Genomic DNA, 17,961 nt, shown 5'->3' with positions numbered 1-17,961 from the left:
GGCTGAGTTGGTGGCCCTGCCCCCCTAGTGGGCAGAGCAGGCTTCCTAGAATAAGGACCTGTGAGCCCCCCGGTGCTTTCCCAGTAGGCCTGGGAAAGGGTGAGGCCTTTCTCTGCCACTCCTCACAGCACACTAGCAATGGCTGGGCCCTTCCCCACCCCTGCATCCCAGGGTTTAAGCCTTCACCTTCTCCTGAACTCCACAAAGAACACAAGCCGACAGAGGACAGTTTCCCATTGTCCAGAAATGGGTTTTATTCTCAGCCAAGAGACAGCAAGACTGGTGGTAGTCAGGGAACCACACAGCTGCCAGTATGGCACCCCCGTGCTCGACTGGGGGAGGGACGGAAAGGTGGCTGTCCACGGGCTGGGCATGATGGGGAGGCTCATCAGAGGTGGCACACGCTGGAGAGGGGGATGTCAGGGTGACAGTGTTCCCTTGTAGTTGGGCCACAAGACTCCTCAGGGACAGCATGGTGATTGATTCCCAACACTAGCGGCGAGGCTGTGGCGGCCGTGTGTGTGTGTGTGTGTGTGTGTGTGTGTATATATATATGAATATTTATAGATATTTATAGAATGGGGTAGGAGCAATACCACAGAGGGGGCACAAGTTTTCACCAACATCACGCCTGGATGTGTCAGCTCACCACTACAACAGACTAAGTCACAGATGAAGGGGGAGGCTTTGGGGCTGGGGAGCCACTGTCAAGTCACAGAACAGCCGTCCAGGCAGGCTTGGAAAGGGAGGTCTCCGAGGAACAGAGGGATCTGGTTAGAGGTCGAAGGGGGGCCTGGGGCTCTCAGGACGGGATGGACTTGCCTGACCCGATCGGCTGGCAGTTGGAGAGAAAGCAAAGAGAGAACGGAGAGAAGGAGGGAGAGAACTGGTAAGGCAAGCAATGCCAAGCCCGGTGGGGCAGGAGGGGAGGGCAGGGGGAGAAAAGGAAGCTGCGGGTGTGGGCGAGGGTTCTGGAATGGAGGAGAGAGATGAGAAAGGGAAGGTGGGAGAACTGGAGATGAATGGGGGCCACAGCTTCCCCAGGGTCTGGGGTGGAGGTCAAGGCAGCCCCCCCCCCCCCGCCCCGCCACGCACGCTGGTCTCTCATACACCACCAGGCAGTGCACCCACAGCTCCAGACACATGCTCGGCCCCTCTGCCTTCCCTCTTTTTGTGGCCCCCTTGTCTTCCAACGTACTGGCCCAGGGCCACCCCTAGCCTTGGAGTGTGGGGCCGCGTGCCCCGTGGCCACAGCTACCAGTCCTCATGGAGAGAGACAGGAGAAAGAACACTGTTTGAGCCAGGAGGGCGAAGCTAAAAGGATGGCTGGAGGGGGCACTGGATACCCCTCTGGGCGGGCAGAAAGCCCGGAGTCCTCGGAAGGGACCCTGGGGAGGCAGGGAGGTCAGGCAGCCGGATGCCAGTTGGCCACAGGCTTATAAGTCTAAGAGGGGAGCCTCAGCTGGTCGGGGGACCACAGGTCGCGTAGGTGAGGCTGGGCCCTTCCTGCTGGGGAAAAGCAGAAGAGCAAGAGTCAGCGGCAGGGGCAGAGTGACAGGCGGGTCGCTGGGTGAATGTGCGGCCCAGACAGGGTGGGACTAGGCTCAGGTCAGTGGACACTGTTGTCCCCTTGGCTGAAAAGTGTAGGTCACCCCTAGGAGTAACAGGCCCAAGCCCACGAGCCCGTGGACGGGCTGTGGTGCTTCGTCTAGGGCCGAGGACGCTGTGGTTTGTAGTGTGCCTTCACAGGCGTGACAACACCAAGGAGGTAGGGGAAGGGGCCGTGTGACCCTGCCTCACCTGTGAGGTGTGGACAGGGCCCTCCAGCTTTCAGAAATCGGCACATAACCAGAGCCTTGGCCCCAGATTGCTGCTCAATCGCTGGCTATCTGATAGAGGAGATGGGGCTCCGACCTCCTCTGCCCTATCGTGGATTCGGTTCCCAGAGCTCCTTGCCCCAACAGCACAGCTCAGATGGGGGAACGAGCGTGGCATCCCCAGGATGAAGTTCCAAGGCCTCTGGCTGTCTGAGTCCAGCCCCACGCACAACGACGCCCGCCCCCTCCGAGTTCCCTGCCTCTACACCATAAACCGTGAGCTCTCTGCCCTCCCTGACGGCTCCAGAGAGCACCCATGTCTGCCAGCCTGGGTGCGGAGCCTGTCCCAAGAGCTCCCCAGGCTCAGCCATGGAGGTCTTGAGCAGTGGCACTGAGTCCCGAGGCTCGCTGAGAAGGGAGGTGAGAGAGCCAGCTGGCGGCAAGGACAGAAAGAGGAAAGAATAAGTCTGGAGCTGCAGAAGGGAGAGGGAGGGGAGCCTGGCTCTGAGGTCCCGGGTGCGCCCCCCAATGTGGAGCTGGTGCAGCGGGGGGCAGACACACCGTTCATGCAGCAGGCAGAGAGGCATGTATGTACCTACCGTGGCTGACGCTCCTCAGGGGTCACTGATAGTGATTCTGAAAGACAGCACGAAATCAACATGGCAGTTCACACGCACGGACGGGGCAGGCCCGGGGGGTGGGGTCACGCACACGCACACGCCCGGGCGTGCACACACATGCTGTGAGGCCCCCTGGCCCCGCATGCGCACGCTGACACATGCCCACAAACAACACGCACACGTACACACCTCCCCCGCCTCCCGCTGCCCAGCACCCTCACTGGCCGGCACGTGCAGCACGGATCCGGGGCATGCAGCCACTCGGCACATTGAAGCACACGCGCGGGCTGAGTCACAACACAGAAGCTCGCCCGGACACAGGAGGCGTTTGCACCAGCTCCCTGCACACTCGTGCCTGGCGTGCTCAGAGGGCCACCTGCAATGCTCCGTAAGGGACAGGTCTTGCTTTCTCAGGGTCCAGCTGTCATTTCTCTGCCCAAGAACCTCCCAGGGCTCCCTAGTCCCCACAGCATTGAGCCTCAAGAAGACAAACTTCTGTGAACTTTTAAGGTTTTGCAGCCTGCCCCACTGTACTCAGGGCAACCTTTTCTTATTCTTCCTCATTCCGTCTGCACTCTCCTCTGGCCAGCGGCTCTCCTCAATGCATCCCCACTAAACCTTCGCCCACACCACCGCTCCATACCCAGATGCCCCTGACTTCTCACCACCTGAGTCTTATCCCAGTCAGCCCCCGGACCTCCCCCATGTCAAGCTGTCTTGAAGCTTCCCAGACTGTTCTCTTCCCCGAGGCAGGGCCGTGACTTGCCAAGTGTTTCCTGTGTGTTGGCAAGACTGGAGTCAGAGCAGGTGCCAGATCTTCCTCTTCCCCTATGTCACACCTCAGCGCGCACCTGGGCGTGCCAAATTCCCTTAAGAATCTGAACACCCAGGGAAGTTAGCAAAGTGTCCCTACGGCCACATTTGCACCTCATGCGGCTTCTCTACAGTCACTGTCTCTCTCCCTCCATCTTCACGCCAACCCTGGGAGAAAGGCAGAATGTTAAATATCATGTGGTAGAAGGGACACTGAGGCCCTGGGAGGGAAAGTGACTTGCTTACAAGCACAGGGTTAACCAGAACCTCTGGGCTCCAGTCCAGCGCTCTTGACCAATACTATGCTGCCTGCTTTACCCATCTGCTTTGGTCATCAGAGCACCGTGGAAGCAAGTCCCATCTCTGCTTCGTTTGGGGTTCATGGAAACCAGACCCATGAAGGCTAGGTCCTACCCTCCAGCCATCTGGAAACACAGGTGGATGCTATTGGTCTGATGTGCTCTTCCTCAGAGAATGTGGCCAGTGGAAACACGGACTGAGATATCAGAACGAGCTTCCTTGAAAAAGGGTCATGAATCAAGAAGGCAAAGCCAAGGGATGAAGTAGAATTCTTTTCCCTGGAAATCTCTGGGGACGGGGCAGCCTTTCACCCACTGCTGCCCCCCACCCACCATGTTGGTCCAGGCCAGGTAGGGGCAGGGGGAAAGAAGAAAGCCATTAGATTGCCCCGTCCCTCCCAGTCCCCTTTCCCAGCTGCTCGGCGTCCTAGCCCCGTGCCTGAGTGCCATTCTTACACTCACACTCGTGTGCACGCCCACACACACATCACACACACCTTGCTGGTCACAGTCACAGCCTGGCCTCTGTTGCTGTGGGCCAGAGGCCAGACACCCCCCTTGGGACAATTCAGAGTCAGGACTCAGAAGGGGGGCATCAGAGTAGCCCTGAGGGTAAGTGAACAAACTCCACATCTGGAGAAGATCTGAGTTCAAATCCCCAGACGTGAGGTGGGTCACTAGGGGCTGGGAGAGAGAAGTGGAGGACGGAATGGAGAGCGAGGAGAAAGGAGGAGGTAGGCAACAGTGGGAGAGAGAAGTGAAAAGGGAGGGAAGCGCCATGCAAGTGCTGGAAAGAAGGGGGCAGGTGGGATGAGTCCCACGGCCCCCTCCGCAGAAACGACCACCTCCGGGACTCAGCGCTCCCTGGGGGGGGGGCAGGCTCCGCCAGCCCTCGGCCACACCTCCCGTAGCTCCGGCACCCACGTCCGAAGCGCCCCGGATGGAGGGGGTCGGCTCTGGCCCCACCTCCCTCCCGGCCACGCCCGCCCGGTGGTCTCTTCCGACGCTTTCAGCCCCTACTCACCTGGGGACCCCGGGCGGGGCGCGGTTGGGGCGCGAGGGCACCTGGGGGGGAGGACCGAAGGGGTCAGGGGAAGCCCCCGGCCTGGAGGGCACGGGGGGCGCCCCCCCCAGGGCGGACCCAGCAGGCGGAGGCCCAGGAGCAGGGCCCCGCGACCCGGGCCGGGCTGGGGGCACGGCGGGGGCTCGGCGCTGCGGAGTGGGGCTGGACGTGGGCGACCTGCGGGCGACAGGGTGCGGAAGACAAGGAAGGGAGAGATGAGCAGCTCCGCCCCACCCTGAGCCCCGCCCCCAGCCCCGTGCCGGTCACGCCCATGCGCGCAAGCCCCGCCCCGCCCCGCCCTACTCGTTCCCGGAGTTTAAGGCCCGCCTCCGGTGGCTCTAAAGTTCCAGCTCCACCCAGCCCCGCAGCCAGCGCTTCACGGCAAGCCCCGCCCCGCAACAAGCCCCGCCCATTTCTAAGCCCCGCCCCCTGCTCCAGGTGGGAGCCGCTCCGGCGACGCGGGCGCGCCACTGCCCGGTCCCGGCCCTCCTCCCGCGGGCCCCGGGCTGGGGGGCTTTGGGGCCGTGGGGGCCGGCCCTGGTACCTGCGTCCGGCCGGTACGCTCTGCACCTGCAGCCAGGAGTCGTCCACAGGCGGGGGCATGGGCGTGCTGACAGTGGTCGTGTTGATGTCGCCGATGATGCTGAGCGCCTCCTTCAGTGCGTGGTACATGCGCAGCATCTCGTCGCGCCGCTGCGCCTGCTCCGCCGACTCCTCCATCAGTGTGTTCTGGTCCCCGCACGAGTACAGGTTGGCCAGCAGCTCCGAGAAGATGAATTCCTTCGTCTGCGGGCGAGGAAGCGAAGAGAGGACAGGCTGGGCTCTGACGCCTGTACCACGCTGACTGCGCCGTGGTGTGTGCGCTGGACTGAGAACTCGGGGCCGGGGGAGAGGGAAGTGTCCTGGCTTTGCCGCCACCTGAACTCGGAGATCTCCCCCGCCCGCCACTTCCCCGTCTCCGTCCTTGCTCTTTCCTCAGATAGTCCAGAGAGGAAAAGTGACCTGTTCAAAGTCAGAGATTGGGGAGGGCTCCCAGGGCCTATCATGCAACCAGGACACCTAGTTGTTCAGCTTTTTTTCGGTCTCAGTTTCCCCATCTGTAAAATGGGGCATTTGCACCCTGTCCAAGGACTTGCATGCTCCACTGGGCCAAAATAAGGTGGATGACAGTTTAAATTTTCTGAGCCCTTGAGTGACAGGTGTAAATGTGTGTTTGGATGGGATGAAATGTGTCTGTGTGTGTAGGGGGTTGGGGGGTGGTTAATGTTCTCCTTAAACTCCGCAGGTGCTACCTGGCCCAGGCTCTGGGATAGTCACGGAGAGGCACTGAGGTTTTTTATGCCACAGGCCTGTGTCTTACTTACTCGTTCGTTATTCAGTGATGTGCTGAGCACCTACTATGTGCCAGGCACTGCGTTACTCTGTTCTTTTTATCCCTTTAATTCTCAACTCTGTTATGATCCATATTTTACATACAAGGGAGCAGAGGCTCAGAGTGGGTAGTTTACTGAAAGTCAAACAGAATTTGTGGCAAAGCCAGGATTCAAACACAGTACTAATTCTCTGGCAGCCATGCTTTTTTTTCACTAAGCCACGGATGGTAGTGGTTCTCTGGGGTATGTATTTTAAAACACAGTCCGGGACTTCTCAAAAGATGTGATTCCTAGTCCCTTTTGGAAAACACTTAAGAACATTTGTAGTGACTTGGATATGTGAATCTACAAAAGAATACAAGGAACTCACATTTTATTTCTTTTGGACAGCTCTGGCGTGGCCCTATACCTACCTCTCTAGACCCGGTCCCATGGGACTGGCCTGTGCCTCCCCTGGGCCAACCCGGCTGCTGCTGCCCTGGTCCCAAAAGAGCACCCACCGCCCACGAAGCGTTGCACCCACATTGTTGATCATGAGATGCATGATGGTCTTCGGCATGAGGTCCCTCACGGTCTTGTTAACGATGGCCATGTATGAGTCCACCAGGTTTCGGATGGTCTCCACCTGCCGCTCTAGCTGTGGGTCCATGGAGTGCATGAAGTTGTCCGAACCATTCTCCTCAGTCTCGCTGGCCTGCCGTTGAGAATAGAGGGCGTTAGGGTGGCTGGGCTCTCGCAGCCAGGTTCTAGGCACCCCCAGGGGCTGGGCCCCTCCCTCCAAGGGTGGCCTGGAACACTGAGGCGCAGAGAACAAATGGCCTGCACACACAGATGCCAACTCCCCCAAACGCTCTGCATCTGGGCTCTGCCCAGTGCCTCTCAAGACCCCAGACCCTGTTCAGTCTTATCTCGGCTCTCAGTGTAGTGCCTAGAATTTGCCTCAGTTTCCCAGTCCATCGATTAGGAAAGGCTTTCCAAGGTCCCTTCCTGATTCTAAAGACCTGGCCGGAGCTGCGGCCAGGCTGGAGACACCTGGCTGAAGGCGAGGGAGGGGCACACTCACTTTCTCCTTGTCCTGGGAGGCCCACGCCAAAGCCACAGAGGTCACGCCACCAGCATTGCCACCGCCGCCGCCACCAGCAAGCAGAGCCGGAGCAGACACACACAGAGAGGAGAAGGGGAGTGAACTCAGGGCACCCCACCCCCACTCTAAAGCAACTCTAGACATCAGGGAAAGAGAGGAGGAAAGTGAAGTAGCCACAAGAAACCACCATGATATGCAGGGGATGCGGGAAATGCCAACGGGGCAGAGGAGGGTCGCGTAAAACCAGCATCGGAGGACGGGAGGAAGGCTTAACTCTGATCCCGCCCCAGGACAGGTAGGGGGAGGATCTGTGCTGTTTCTGAGCCCGTAAGGGCTGAGGCTGGTGACCCAGGTGGCTTGGCCCCCTCCCGGCACTACCACTCACCCCAACGCGCTCCGGATACACGCCAGCCCTCAGGAAGGAGGCCTTCCAGCTGTCCACCTCCTCCTGTGTCTCACAGGCCAGTTCCAGCTGCCGATAATCCTTGTAGACATTCCTGCAAGGGCAGGCAGGGAGGAGAAAAGGCATGAAACCCACTCACCCAGGTGGTTAAGGGTATGCATGGATGGGGGGGGGGCGGTCATCATGCCTGGGGTCCAGTCCTGGCTCTCTCACTTCCCAGCTGTGTGACCCTGGGCAATCCTCCTCTGTCCAAGCTTCAGTTTCCTTGTCTAGAAGATGGGTTAATAATGACTCCTACCGCCCTGGGTCACTGTCAGGATTCAGTGAAACCAGCAGTACGATGCTCTAAGAAAAAGGGGGACTGAGCCCCTCATAAGAGGGGCATCCCTGACCAGGAAGCCCCCAGTGGCTCCCTCCCTGGCCCTCTGGGGACCTCCCTGATGGCAACTGTACTGAACCCTCATCTCGAGGGAGGTGAAGCCCACAGGAGTCAGCCCTGGCTTGGGAGGGGAGAGACCCGGTATTGTCACGGACCCCACTGGACACTGAGCAACAAGAAGGGGACCAGGCCTGATGGGCTTTTCTTCGTCCCCAGTGCCCGGCAGAGTCTATGCAGAACAGGCACTAACCCACTAACCGAATGACTGGAAGGTGGGGGTGGGGTGGAAGGGGGAAGGAGATTTTGATATGAAGTCCAGCACCGAGGAGGGACTGGGTAAATATCTGTCAAATGAATGACGTGCTGTGGGGCTCAGGGCAGGGTCCCTCCCCTCTCTGCCCAGTGAGGCTGGTTTGGGGCTTGCAGGGTCTGGGGACCCACCTCTGCTCAGTGTTAAAGAGGGCAAAGATGTGCTTGCTCGACATGAAACCTTTCTCCACATCCCGCAGCTTCAGGTTGTCCACGGAAAGCATGTATTTCTTCTCTTTCTCCTGCGGATAGAGATGGGAGCAACGGTGAGGGGGGCCGCGCCTCACGTCCGAAGAGCACTCTGTGTTGGGGGCGGGGGGCTGGGGCTGCGGACCCCCAGAGTGGCCCCGGGCTTCTGGGCGCCAGGGCCCCCCTGCCCTGAACAGGTGCTGTCTGAAGAGAGCTGGAGCCCTGGGCCTGCTGAGCACCTCTGGTGCCCAATGACCTTCAAGCCGTTCCCAAGAGCGCAGGGTGGCAAGGCTGAGGGTGAGTCCCAGTCCCACCCCAAGCAAGCCCTGGATGCAGTCCAGGCCGGCCCCAGCCAGGGACCCCGCCCTCAAAGCCTCTCTCCCCGCCGGCCCGGCCAAAGGAGACCTGCTTCGGATAAGCTGCTGACTTCATTTCCTGACTGTGGAGACAGAGAGACAGAGAAGGGGGGGCCGCCGGCAGCCCCGGCGGCTTCAAAGGGCCGGCTCAGCCCACTCCCCCCAACCCACCCATGTGTTAGCAATCAGGCGCACGGCACAGACCCGGAGGTGGTACGCCTGTGTGTGCAACGTGTGTGTGGCCGTGTGCCTGTGCGAACGCACGCCGGCCCGAGCACGTACGCTGTCACCACCGTGTGTCAAGGCGGATGTGTGCACGCTTTTGTAGATGCGGGTGGCAACTGGAAATACCTGTGTCGTACGGAGCGTGCCCGCGGGCCACACTGTGGGCACACACATTTGCGCGCCTGTGGCCTGTTTAATAGGATTGGTTTGGCCGGAGCCCTCTGGGAGGGGTGACGTGTATCTGTGGATGCGCATGTGGGCGCCAGGCCGACGTGCACGCGCGTGTGTGCCTGCCATGGCTGAGATCTGTCTGTAGGTTGCTACGTTCAAGGGAAGGCCCGGGGATCTGCGGACGAGATAGTCCAGGATGGGGCTCTGGGAGGAGGACAAGGGTTTCTGCTGCCGGCACCCCACTTGCCCACACCACGGGACCCATGCTGTGACCGGGGGTGGGGTGTGGGGGGCGGGCGGGGATGTCTATGTGGGTCTCAGGGACTCAGGGCTTGGGCACGAGCCTCGACCAGGACCACGGGTCAGGAGCTGGGTTTAGGAGGACCCTGCTCCCAGTCCTGCCCACCTCCTTCTGCGCCCCCCCCCCTCCACCCGCCTGGCCCATCCAGCCACATAAAGCCTTCTTTATGCCAGGCGGGTGGCCAGGAGCCCCAGAGGGCGGCTGGGGGAGGAGAGGAGGAAGTTGCACACGCGGCCAGGGAACATCTGGAAGCGTTCGAGGGAGGCCCCGCCACCACCCGCCCTGCCGCCCTGCCTGCGCTCTGGGGTTGGACTCTAGGTAGGAGCGGCCTCCTCCCCCCACCCCTCCCTTCCTGCCGGCCGGCCCCCTCCCCAGGCCCCTCCTTCCCAGCCACAGCTCCCGCTCACCCCTGCCACGTCAAAGGAGGCAGAAGGGGAGTCGGGAGCAGAGAGGGGACCACGGGCTGGCTGGGCTGGGGCTGGGGGGCCTTGGATCTCCAGGAGACGGGGCCGAAGCTCCCACCCGACCGACAGACACTGCTGCCTGGATGGATCAGAGGACACCTCCACTCCGTCTACCCAGTGTTTAGACTATCTGTTCAGGACTCCCAAATTGTACAGTAGTCTGCACATTGGTTAGGCTGGGCTGGGTTAGACCCTCGGCACCGCCGCTGGAGAGCTGGACCGACCCCCACACGCCATCCCAGAACCGGAGTCTGGAGACCGGGCAGGGGACTGGGGGGGGGGGGGCGGGTTGGGAGGGATGCTGGGAGGAGGTGCAGAGGGAAGGGGGGGGTACCCTGCTGTGAGATGGGATGGGGGTGCTGACGGGTGGCAGAGGAAGAAATGAGAAGCTGGGGGGTCAGCGAGGGCTGGGGGTTTGGGCAGCCGCCTGTCTGCCCAGAGGGCCACCCAAGTCCCAAAGGCCAGAGGGCTGGCGGCTGGGGTAGAGAGGGGGACAGATCACGCTCCTCACAGCCCAGACCACCTCCATGTCCCCCAGGTGTTCTAGTGCAAAACTCTGCTCACATCCAACACACACACACACACACACACACACACGAACTCAACGACTCGACACGCACACCCCCCACAACTCAGGCACATACATTCCCACACCCAAACTAAAATCACACATCTGTGACTCCTGCACGTTTCACGCGCACCCTCACCATGGAACACCGGCCCTCTCCCATCCTTACGTCCCAAGTACATGCATATTGTTCCCCGTGCACACCCTTCCTCCTCAAGTCCATCTGCCACATACACGCACCTTCACTTATACACCGAGCACAGGCGCACACGCCCCAGAGTCAGACCTCAGGCACACACCGTCTGCCCCCAACCACACCTAGATGCTTACACCCCAAACGCTCTCCCACAACCCCCCCCAACATCCACCAGCCTCGCACACCCCGCCTCTTGGCATTCGCTGCTCACCCCCACCCCGCCCACACCAACTCAGCACGGCTCCCACAGGCGACCCCACTCGAGTGTGCACACAAAGCTCAATGAGACCCCGTCACGGGAGGACAGGGCCCCTCTTGGATACATTTCCCTGCAGTGTAGCCCTCAGCCCCAGGTCACACGGTCCCCTGGCCCCGTATGAGGAGCCCAACATTAGGGCACCAGGAGTTCTGGGGCCAGCGGTCAGCACCCCTGGCCCACGAGGGGTCTAGGTAGCCTGCCTGAGCGACAGAGCAGGAAGCGACCCCCCCCCCCACCTCGTCACGCCACCTCACACTCCCTCCCTTCCAGGGGCCCCATGCTCCGGGAGAGGCCAGCGTTGGGGTAATGAGGTCCAGATGGCTTGGCGCCCCAGCCAGTGACGACAGAGGGCCCGGCCCAAGATGGGGGGGGGGGGGCTTGCCCGGGATGACTTGGAGGGGGCGGGGATCAAGGAGGGGGCTCGGAGACCAAAATCACAGCCCCCACCCCAGCCCCACTCCCCCACTGAGAGCGCCCTCTCCTCTAAAAGCTTCCTCAGGAAGAGGGTCCCCTCCCCCACTCTGTGGCCAGCTGGAGTTCATTACTACAAGCCCCCCCGCCCCCAGCCCTCCCTATTCTCTCTGGTCACCTCTGGAATCCAGATGTGGAAGCCAAATAGACTCATTCTTAAAGGAGACCAGCAGCAGGGGAGGGAGACGGCAGGGGCTCTGTCTGCCCCTGTGGGCAAGGAGGGGTTTTCCGTGGCTCCTCTACAGGGCCCCATCACTCCTGGTCCTTCAGCCTCGAGGCATCTGGGGCACCTCCTTTGCACCGACAAGGTCTGGGGGACTGGGGTGCAGGGGTTAACAGGGCGTCTGGCAGCTGGACGTGTGTGTGTCATAGGCCTGTGGGGGCCACGGGGGAGGCGGCGCGCCCTAGGAGCAGGAAAACAGGAAGGCCACAGGGCTGGTGGGGTCAGGGGGGTGCCCAACACCCCTGCCCACCCTCTCCAGGGCGCTGAGCCCCAGGCTCCCCGATCCTGATAAGCCATCTTCTCTGTCCAGCCTGGATGAGCTCCCGGGATTGTCTGGATCTTTGCAGCCCAACTCCATCCAAGGGTCTTTGATGGGATTTGAAAAAACCTGTTTGTTGGGTGGTTCGGTCTACTCCTAGCCCAGGGTGTCTGAGCCTCACCCCCTGACCAGTGGCTCTTTCCTTACCTCGTCATCCTTATACCAGGACAGATTCTCGGCCGTCAGCACAAACCAGTACTCCTTGGAGCCCCCCTTCATGATGCCAATGTTGTTGATGGTCAGCCAGCCCTTCCGGATGACCTGGAGGGTGAGAGGGCAGGAGGTCAGTGGGCAGAGGCCCGGATTCCCTGCGGAGGATGGGGTAGGCAAAGAGAGGTGCTCAAAAGCCCGCCCCTCTTCTAGCTCTTGGAGGCCTGGCCGGTCAGAGCAGGCCAGACCTGCTCTGGTTTGAACCACAAGTGAACAGACTGGAAGAGGCAGGAAGGCAGAGGTCCGGTGGGGATAAAGAGCCTTTTGATAGTTAGAGCCACCTGAGTAGGGGACTGGTAGCCTTCGTCGGGGATGAGCTCCCCACTGCTCAAAGTGTGGAGTCGAGTTGAGGTGGCCAACTGGGCCACACGATTCTGAAGGTCTTTTCAGCTTGAGATGCACCTTATTGTAAGACTTGTTTCTGACCTCAGGGACTTCGCACATGCTGCTGCCGCCTCTGCCTAGAACGCACTTCCCCTCCTGTTTGCCTGTCAAATTCCTATGCGCCCCCCCCCCCCACCCCCCGTCCCGGGCATCAGCCCAGGAGTCACATTCTCAGGTGGGCCCTCCCTGGCCCCCAGTAGGAGTCAGGACCCCCACTATAGTCTTACTGTTTTTTATCACTCCCTTCTGTGACAATGGCTCATATTCAAAATTGTGTGTGTGTGTGTGTGTGTGTGAGAGAGAGAGAGAGAGAGAGAGAGAGACATCATCTCTTGATGCCTGTCTTGCTAAATTGTGAGCCCTCTAAAAGCTCACTGGAATATCCCAGCACCTTGCAGTGTGCTTGGCAGGCAGAAAGTGATCAACAAACATCTGTGACATGAACACATGAATGCAACAGAAGTAGGGTTCTCGGGGTCTCTGGCCCCAGGCTCTGGACAGGAGTGGGGTGTTGGGGAGTGGGAGCAAGGGGAAGGGCTGAGCACGAACTGAACAGGACCCTTTGTCCCTGGGGAGCCCAGAGTAACAGGCAAAGGTCTCTTTTCATTGTAGGAAGCTGCTGTCCCCAAGACCATCCTGAGCCATCACCGCAGACCAGGGCCTGCAGATTCTACTCCAAGGTCAAGGCCACTAAGTAGACCCTAGCGGTGGGCCATCCTGAGCGTGAGGGAGCTTCTTCTGCTCCATCCCCTAGCCCTGACCTCCCTGGCTTCTCTGAGCATCCAGAGAAGACAAGAGGAGCCTGGGACTCGCAGGAAAGCCCTCTGGGGTCAGGCCCACTTCTGAGGACCCCCAAACCCTCCTGGAGCCTTCCTTGACCCTCTCTGGCTTCCCCAAGAACCTTGCAGAGAACCCAAGTCATGCAGTGGATCAGTAGTGGTGTAGCTGTCTTAGCCTTTAACAGAAACAAGAGAGCCAGGTGCCCCATGACCCTTCTCCCACCCTGTCCCGGTTCGGTGAGGATCCCCCCAGTGTCTTGTCACTGTCTTCAGAATTGAGTCCAAATGCCACGGCCCGGCACTCCATACCCCAGGATCTGACCAGCAGACCTTGTCATGCTACTTCCTGTTGACTTGCAGCCTTCGTCCTCCCTCGGCCCACCCCCCCCCCCAGCTCTGCCAAACCTCCTTCCAGAGCCCCTGCACCAGAGACCTCCTGTTCTTCCAGCTCCCACCCTGCCTGGGTCCTGACTACAGGCTCAGGTCTCCAAGGGACAGGACCAAGGTCTGACTCCTGTCCAGGGACCAGCACAGCGTAGACGCCACCGAGCGTTTCCTGAACCGAATTGCCCTGGGATATTACATTCATCAGTGCCTTCATTCTAGTGAGCACCTTCTGTGTGCCAGGCCCTGGGCTGAGGGCTGAGAATGTGCTGATGGACAAGAGAGACCCGGCCCTTTCCCTCATGGGGTTTGAGAAGGAACCAGATATGAAGCCAATAATCACACAAACACCTAGATTATTGTAAAGAAACTATGGCCTCTGGAAAATTCCAGATTATGGCTTGTGTGTACAGGTGAGGATGAGAAGTGGTGTTTCAGCAGAGATCTGAAGGGCAGAAGAAGGCAAAGAGGGACATGTTTCTTGATATTTCACTCATCTCTTTACTCAACTCTCTGGTAGAGATGGCTACCTTACAAATAGATTTCTCTTTCATTCATCCATCCATCCATCCATCCATCCATCCAACAGATATTTAAGGAGCACCTAATGATTGCCAGGCCCCCACCAGCCATTTTCACTCACCCAGCCCACATGATCTGCCTCTGACTGAAGTAGATACTTAGCTCATGCACGCTGACGGGTAGGCTGATGGGCTCTGTGTATGGCTAAGCCTTGCCTCTGGACTGAGATCGTGTGTGGACACCCATGTGCTGGTGTGTGCAAGCAGCTCAGGCCAGGGTGCCCTTCCCCCCCCCCCCGTGTGTCCCCACTACAAATGGGCCCCCTCCTCCCCCTCACTACATAAGCCAAGAGCCCCAGTCCTGGTACTCACCAGAATCTCATCCTGCAAAGAGGTAACCATAGCAACCACGAGAAGCATCGGGAGAGAGGAGAGAGGGTTACTGAGGCAGAGTGGGAGGCTTGTGGCTGGCAGCTGACAGGCTCCCTGGCCCCGGTGAGACCCTTCCCCTCGGGGGGAGGGGACTCTCAGAGCTTGGCGTCCGTCCGGCACCCTCCATCCTTCCGGCTGGGGCGCTGGGGTTCACTCACCTGGTTCCCTGAAGCCTTCTTCTTGTTCATCTGGTTGCTCCTCTGCTGAGCACTAATAGGGAGCGAAGGAAGAGTCTCAGAACTTCTCTCAAGAGGCCTTGCTTCAATGCCACTACCCAGTGGGCACCACGCTCAGAGGGTCAGCCCAGCAGGCCTGTGTCCTATACATGCATGCACGCATGCGCGCGCACACACACGCACACGCACACACACACATACTCACGGGAGCTGTCACCTTCTCTGCCTAGGGAGCACTCACTTGGCAAAGCCTATGAAGTCCTCATGATTGGTATTCATGTAAGCCAACTCAATATCGATGAGAAGCATGACCTTTGAGGATACACACGTCAGCAGGCAAGTGGAAAAAGTACGGCAAAGTTTTAAAATGCATGAAAAGCTGGAAGAAATATACTTATGGCACCTATAGAATCCATAATAAATCAATCAACACACCAGTAATAGTATCCATGATAAATAAAAGAGTTCCTACAAGTCAATAAGTGAAAGGCAGACAAGAAACACAAATCAAAAATAGTCAGAGAACATGATTGCATAATTCATAGCAGAAACGCATATAATCAATAAGGATGTGTAAAAAAAAAAAAAGCTCACCCTCATTAATAAAGAAATGTAAATGAAAACAATGAGACCCTTTCATAATCAAATGAATAATAAATATTGATAGTGACCAGTGTGGGCACGCTGTGGGGAGACAGATTCTCATACACTGTTGGTGGGAATGTAAATTAGCATCACCTTCTTGGCGGGTAATTTGGAAATATTTAACAATATTAACATGCACATATTCACTTCTAGAAATCTATTTATCTCTCTATCTAGCTGGTATCTATCTGGTAAATAAGCTCATCAAGTGAGCAAAGCTATGTATCCCAGGGTGTTCAGTGTGGTGTGGTTGGTAATGGTGAAAAATTGGAAACAAGCCAACGGCCATAAGAAAGTGAAATAAATTACGGTCGCCTCTAAGCAATAAAGCATTCTACAGCTGTTCAAAAGAATGAGGACAGGAGTGCCTGGATAGTGCAATCGGTTAACCATCCGACTCTTGATCTCGGCTCTGGCCACGATCTCGCAGTTTGTGAGTTCGAGTCCCTCTTCGGGCTCTGCGCTGATGGTGCAAAGCCTACTTGGGATTCTGTCTCTCCTTCTCTCTGCCCCTCCCCTGCTTGTGCACTCTCTCCCTCAAAATAAATAAATAAACTTCTAAAAACTTAAAAAAAAAAAAAAAGAATGAGGACAATTTCTAAGTTCTGGCATGGGAAGATCCCCTTGAGTCACGACCAGAGTGACTTTTCTTTTTTTTAAGTGGAAAGTGGAAAAAATAAAATTTGTTTAAATGTTTATTTTTGAGAGAGGGAGAGACAGCAAGAGCGGGGGAGAGGCACAGAGGGAGGGAGACAGAGGATCCGAAGTGGGCCCTTCACTGTCAGCACAGAGCCTGACGCGGGGCTCGAACCCACAAACCGTGAGACCGTGACCTGAGCCGGAGTCGGCCGCTCAACCGACTGAGCCACCCAGGTGCCCCCAGAGTGACATTCCTGAGGCACACTGCCGGCTTTTGACCCAAGCCCCACTGCTCCCTGTAATAAGCCTGTGCTCACTGAGCCTCAAGTTCCACAGATGAAGTGTTTCTGCCTCACAGGAGTGGTGAAGACACATGAAATGAGGCAGATCACATGTCTGACACGTAACGGGGGCTCCACGGATGTTAGCTACTACAATTATCGTTAGAGAAAAAAGGCAAGACACACAGCAGGGCTGTGGTTACGGAAGATTAAGATGGAATCTGGAATCTGGATGCGCCTAGAAAAAAAAAAAAATGCCTGGGCCTGGAAGGGAACACATCGAACTGTGCGTGATGGTTATTTTGTGGGAGGAGCTGGGGGCAGGGAAGAGTCAATGAAGGAACACTTACTTGTAATTTAATTGCTTTTATACTGGCTGAATATTTTATTAAGTATTTATCACTTTTGAAATGAAAGAGATCTGTAAGGATTCAAAAACACCACATCCAAACAAAGACGTGGACAGCACCATCATGGAGAAGGGCTGGGAATTGGGAGCCAGAGGTAGGTATAGACAGAAGGATGACTGAGAGATGGACAAGCAAGGAGGACTCGCCTGTGAGCTTCGTGAGGGCCGTGAGGGAGCCTGCTCATCTCTGCTCCTCCGGCTCAGAGGCAACATTCAGGGACCATGTTTGTGATTGAATGAATCGATGAATGAATGAATGAACAGGGACCATGTTTGTGACTGAATGAATCAGTGAATGAATGAATGAATGAATACTTGATAAATGACTACGTAAATGGAAGAGGGGGTGGCTATGACAGGTATATGGTGACCCGGAGAAGTAGAAAATAGAGACAGAGGCCCCAAGAGAGGCGACGAGAGGACAGACTGTCAGAAGGTTGAGAAGGAGATAGTGGAAATGCAACATGGCACAGCTCCAGTAAATAGTATGGAAATAGTATGGGAATACTATGGAAATAAATAGTATGGAAAACAGTATGGCGGCTCCTCAAAAAGTTAAATACAGAATTACCAAATGATTCGGCAATCCCACTTCTGGGTGTGTACCCCAGAGAGCTGGAAGCGGGGTCTCAAAGAGACATTTGCACACTAATGTTTGTAGAAGCATTATTCATAAGAGCCAAAAGGTGGAAACAGCCCAAATGGATAAACACTATGTGGTATATACCTTAAAAGGCTTTAAAAGGACGGAAATTCTGACACCCGCTACAACATGGATGAACCCTGAAGAAATTGTGCTAAGCAAAATGAGCCCGACACAAAAGGACAATTGTTGGGGTGCCGGGGCGGCTCGGTCAGTTAAGCGTCTGACTCTTGGTTTCGGCTCAGGTCATAATCTCATGGTTTGTGAGATCGAGCCTCACATCAGACTCTGTGCTGGCAGCTCAGAGCCTGCTTGGAGTTCTCTCTCTCTCCCTCTCTTTCTGTCCTTCCCTGTTCACACGCCCTCTCTCTTATCTCCCTCTTGTTCTCAAAAATAAATAAACTTAAAAAAAAAAAAAAAAGAAACAGAATTAAAAAAAAAAACAAAACAAGACAGTTGTAAGTTTCCACCTAGAGCGGTCAAATTCATAGACACACAAACTAGAAAGATGGTTGCCAGGGGCTGGTGGGGAGCAGGGGACAGCGAGTCCCTGTTT

The 17,961-nt window shown here is 57.3% G+C and overlaps 1 protein-coding gene across 24 annotated transcripts in view; it reads right to left on the bottom strand.

The window, feature by feature from the left end:
* Positions 1-224: 224 nt before the first annotated feature.
* DNM1 (dynamin 1) overlaps positions 225-17,961 on the bottom strand; it is a 44,004-nt gene continuing 26,267 nt past the window's right edge. For 2 of the 24 annotated variants that reach the window (XM_045467541.1, XM_045467540.1), the window contains exons 12-23: positions 15,030-15,100; positions 14,771-14,822; positions 14,553-14,564; positions 12,050-12,163; positions 8,293-8,402; positions 7,455-7,566; positions 7,049-7,060; positions 6,509-6,679; positions 5,157-5,398; positions 4,574-4,789; positions 2,417-2,453; positions 225-1,509 (exon numbers count right to left, since the gene is read on the bottom strand). In XM_045467541.1, the coding sequence (XP_045323497.1) occupies positions 2,432-2,453; positions 4,574-4,789; positions 5,157-5,398; positions 6,509-6,679; positions 7,049-7,060; positions 7,455-7,566; positions 8,293-8,402; positions 12,050-12,163; positions 14,553-14,564; positions 14,771-14,822; positions 15,030-15,100 (1,134 nt within the window). In that variant the 3' untranslated portion in view covers positions 225-1,509; positions 2,417-2,431. Of the gene's footprint in view, positions 1,510-2,416; positions 2,454-3,865; positions 3,868-4,573; positions 4,790-5,156; positions 5,399-6,508; positions 6,680-7,048; positions 7,061-7,454; positions 7,567-8,292; positions 8,403-12,049; positions 12,164-14,552; positions 14,565-14,770; positions 14,823-15,029; positions 15,101-17,961 lie in introns of all 24 variants that reach the window. The other 22 variants (XM_045467529.1, XM_045467528.1, XM_045467533.1 and 19 more) reach the window with 19 other exon arrangements.

The sequence above is a fragment of the Leopardus geoffroyi genome, chromosome D4, assembly GCF_018350155.1.
Source record: "Leopardus geoffroyi isolate Oge1 chromosome D4, O.geoffroyi_Oge1_pat1.0, whole genome shotgun sequence".
NCBI classification, from domain to species: Eukaryota; Metazoa; Chordata; class Mammalia; order Carnivora; family Felidae; genus Leopardus; species Leopardus geoffroyi.
The sequence above is the reverse complement of the archived record's forward strand: the minus strand, read 5'-3'. Positions and strand labels throughout refer to the sequence as shown.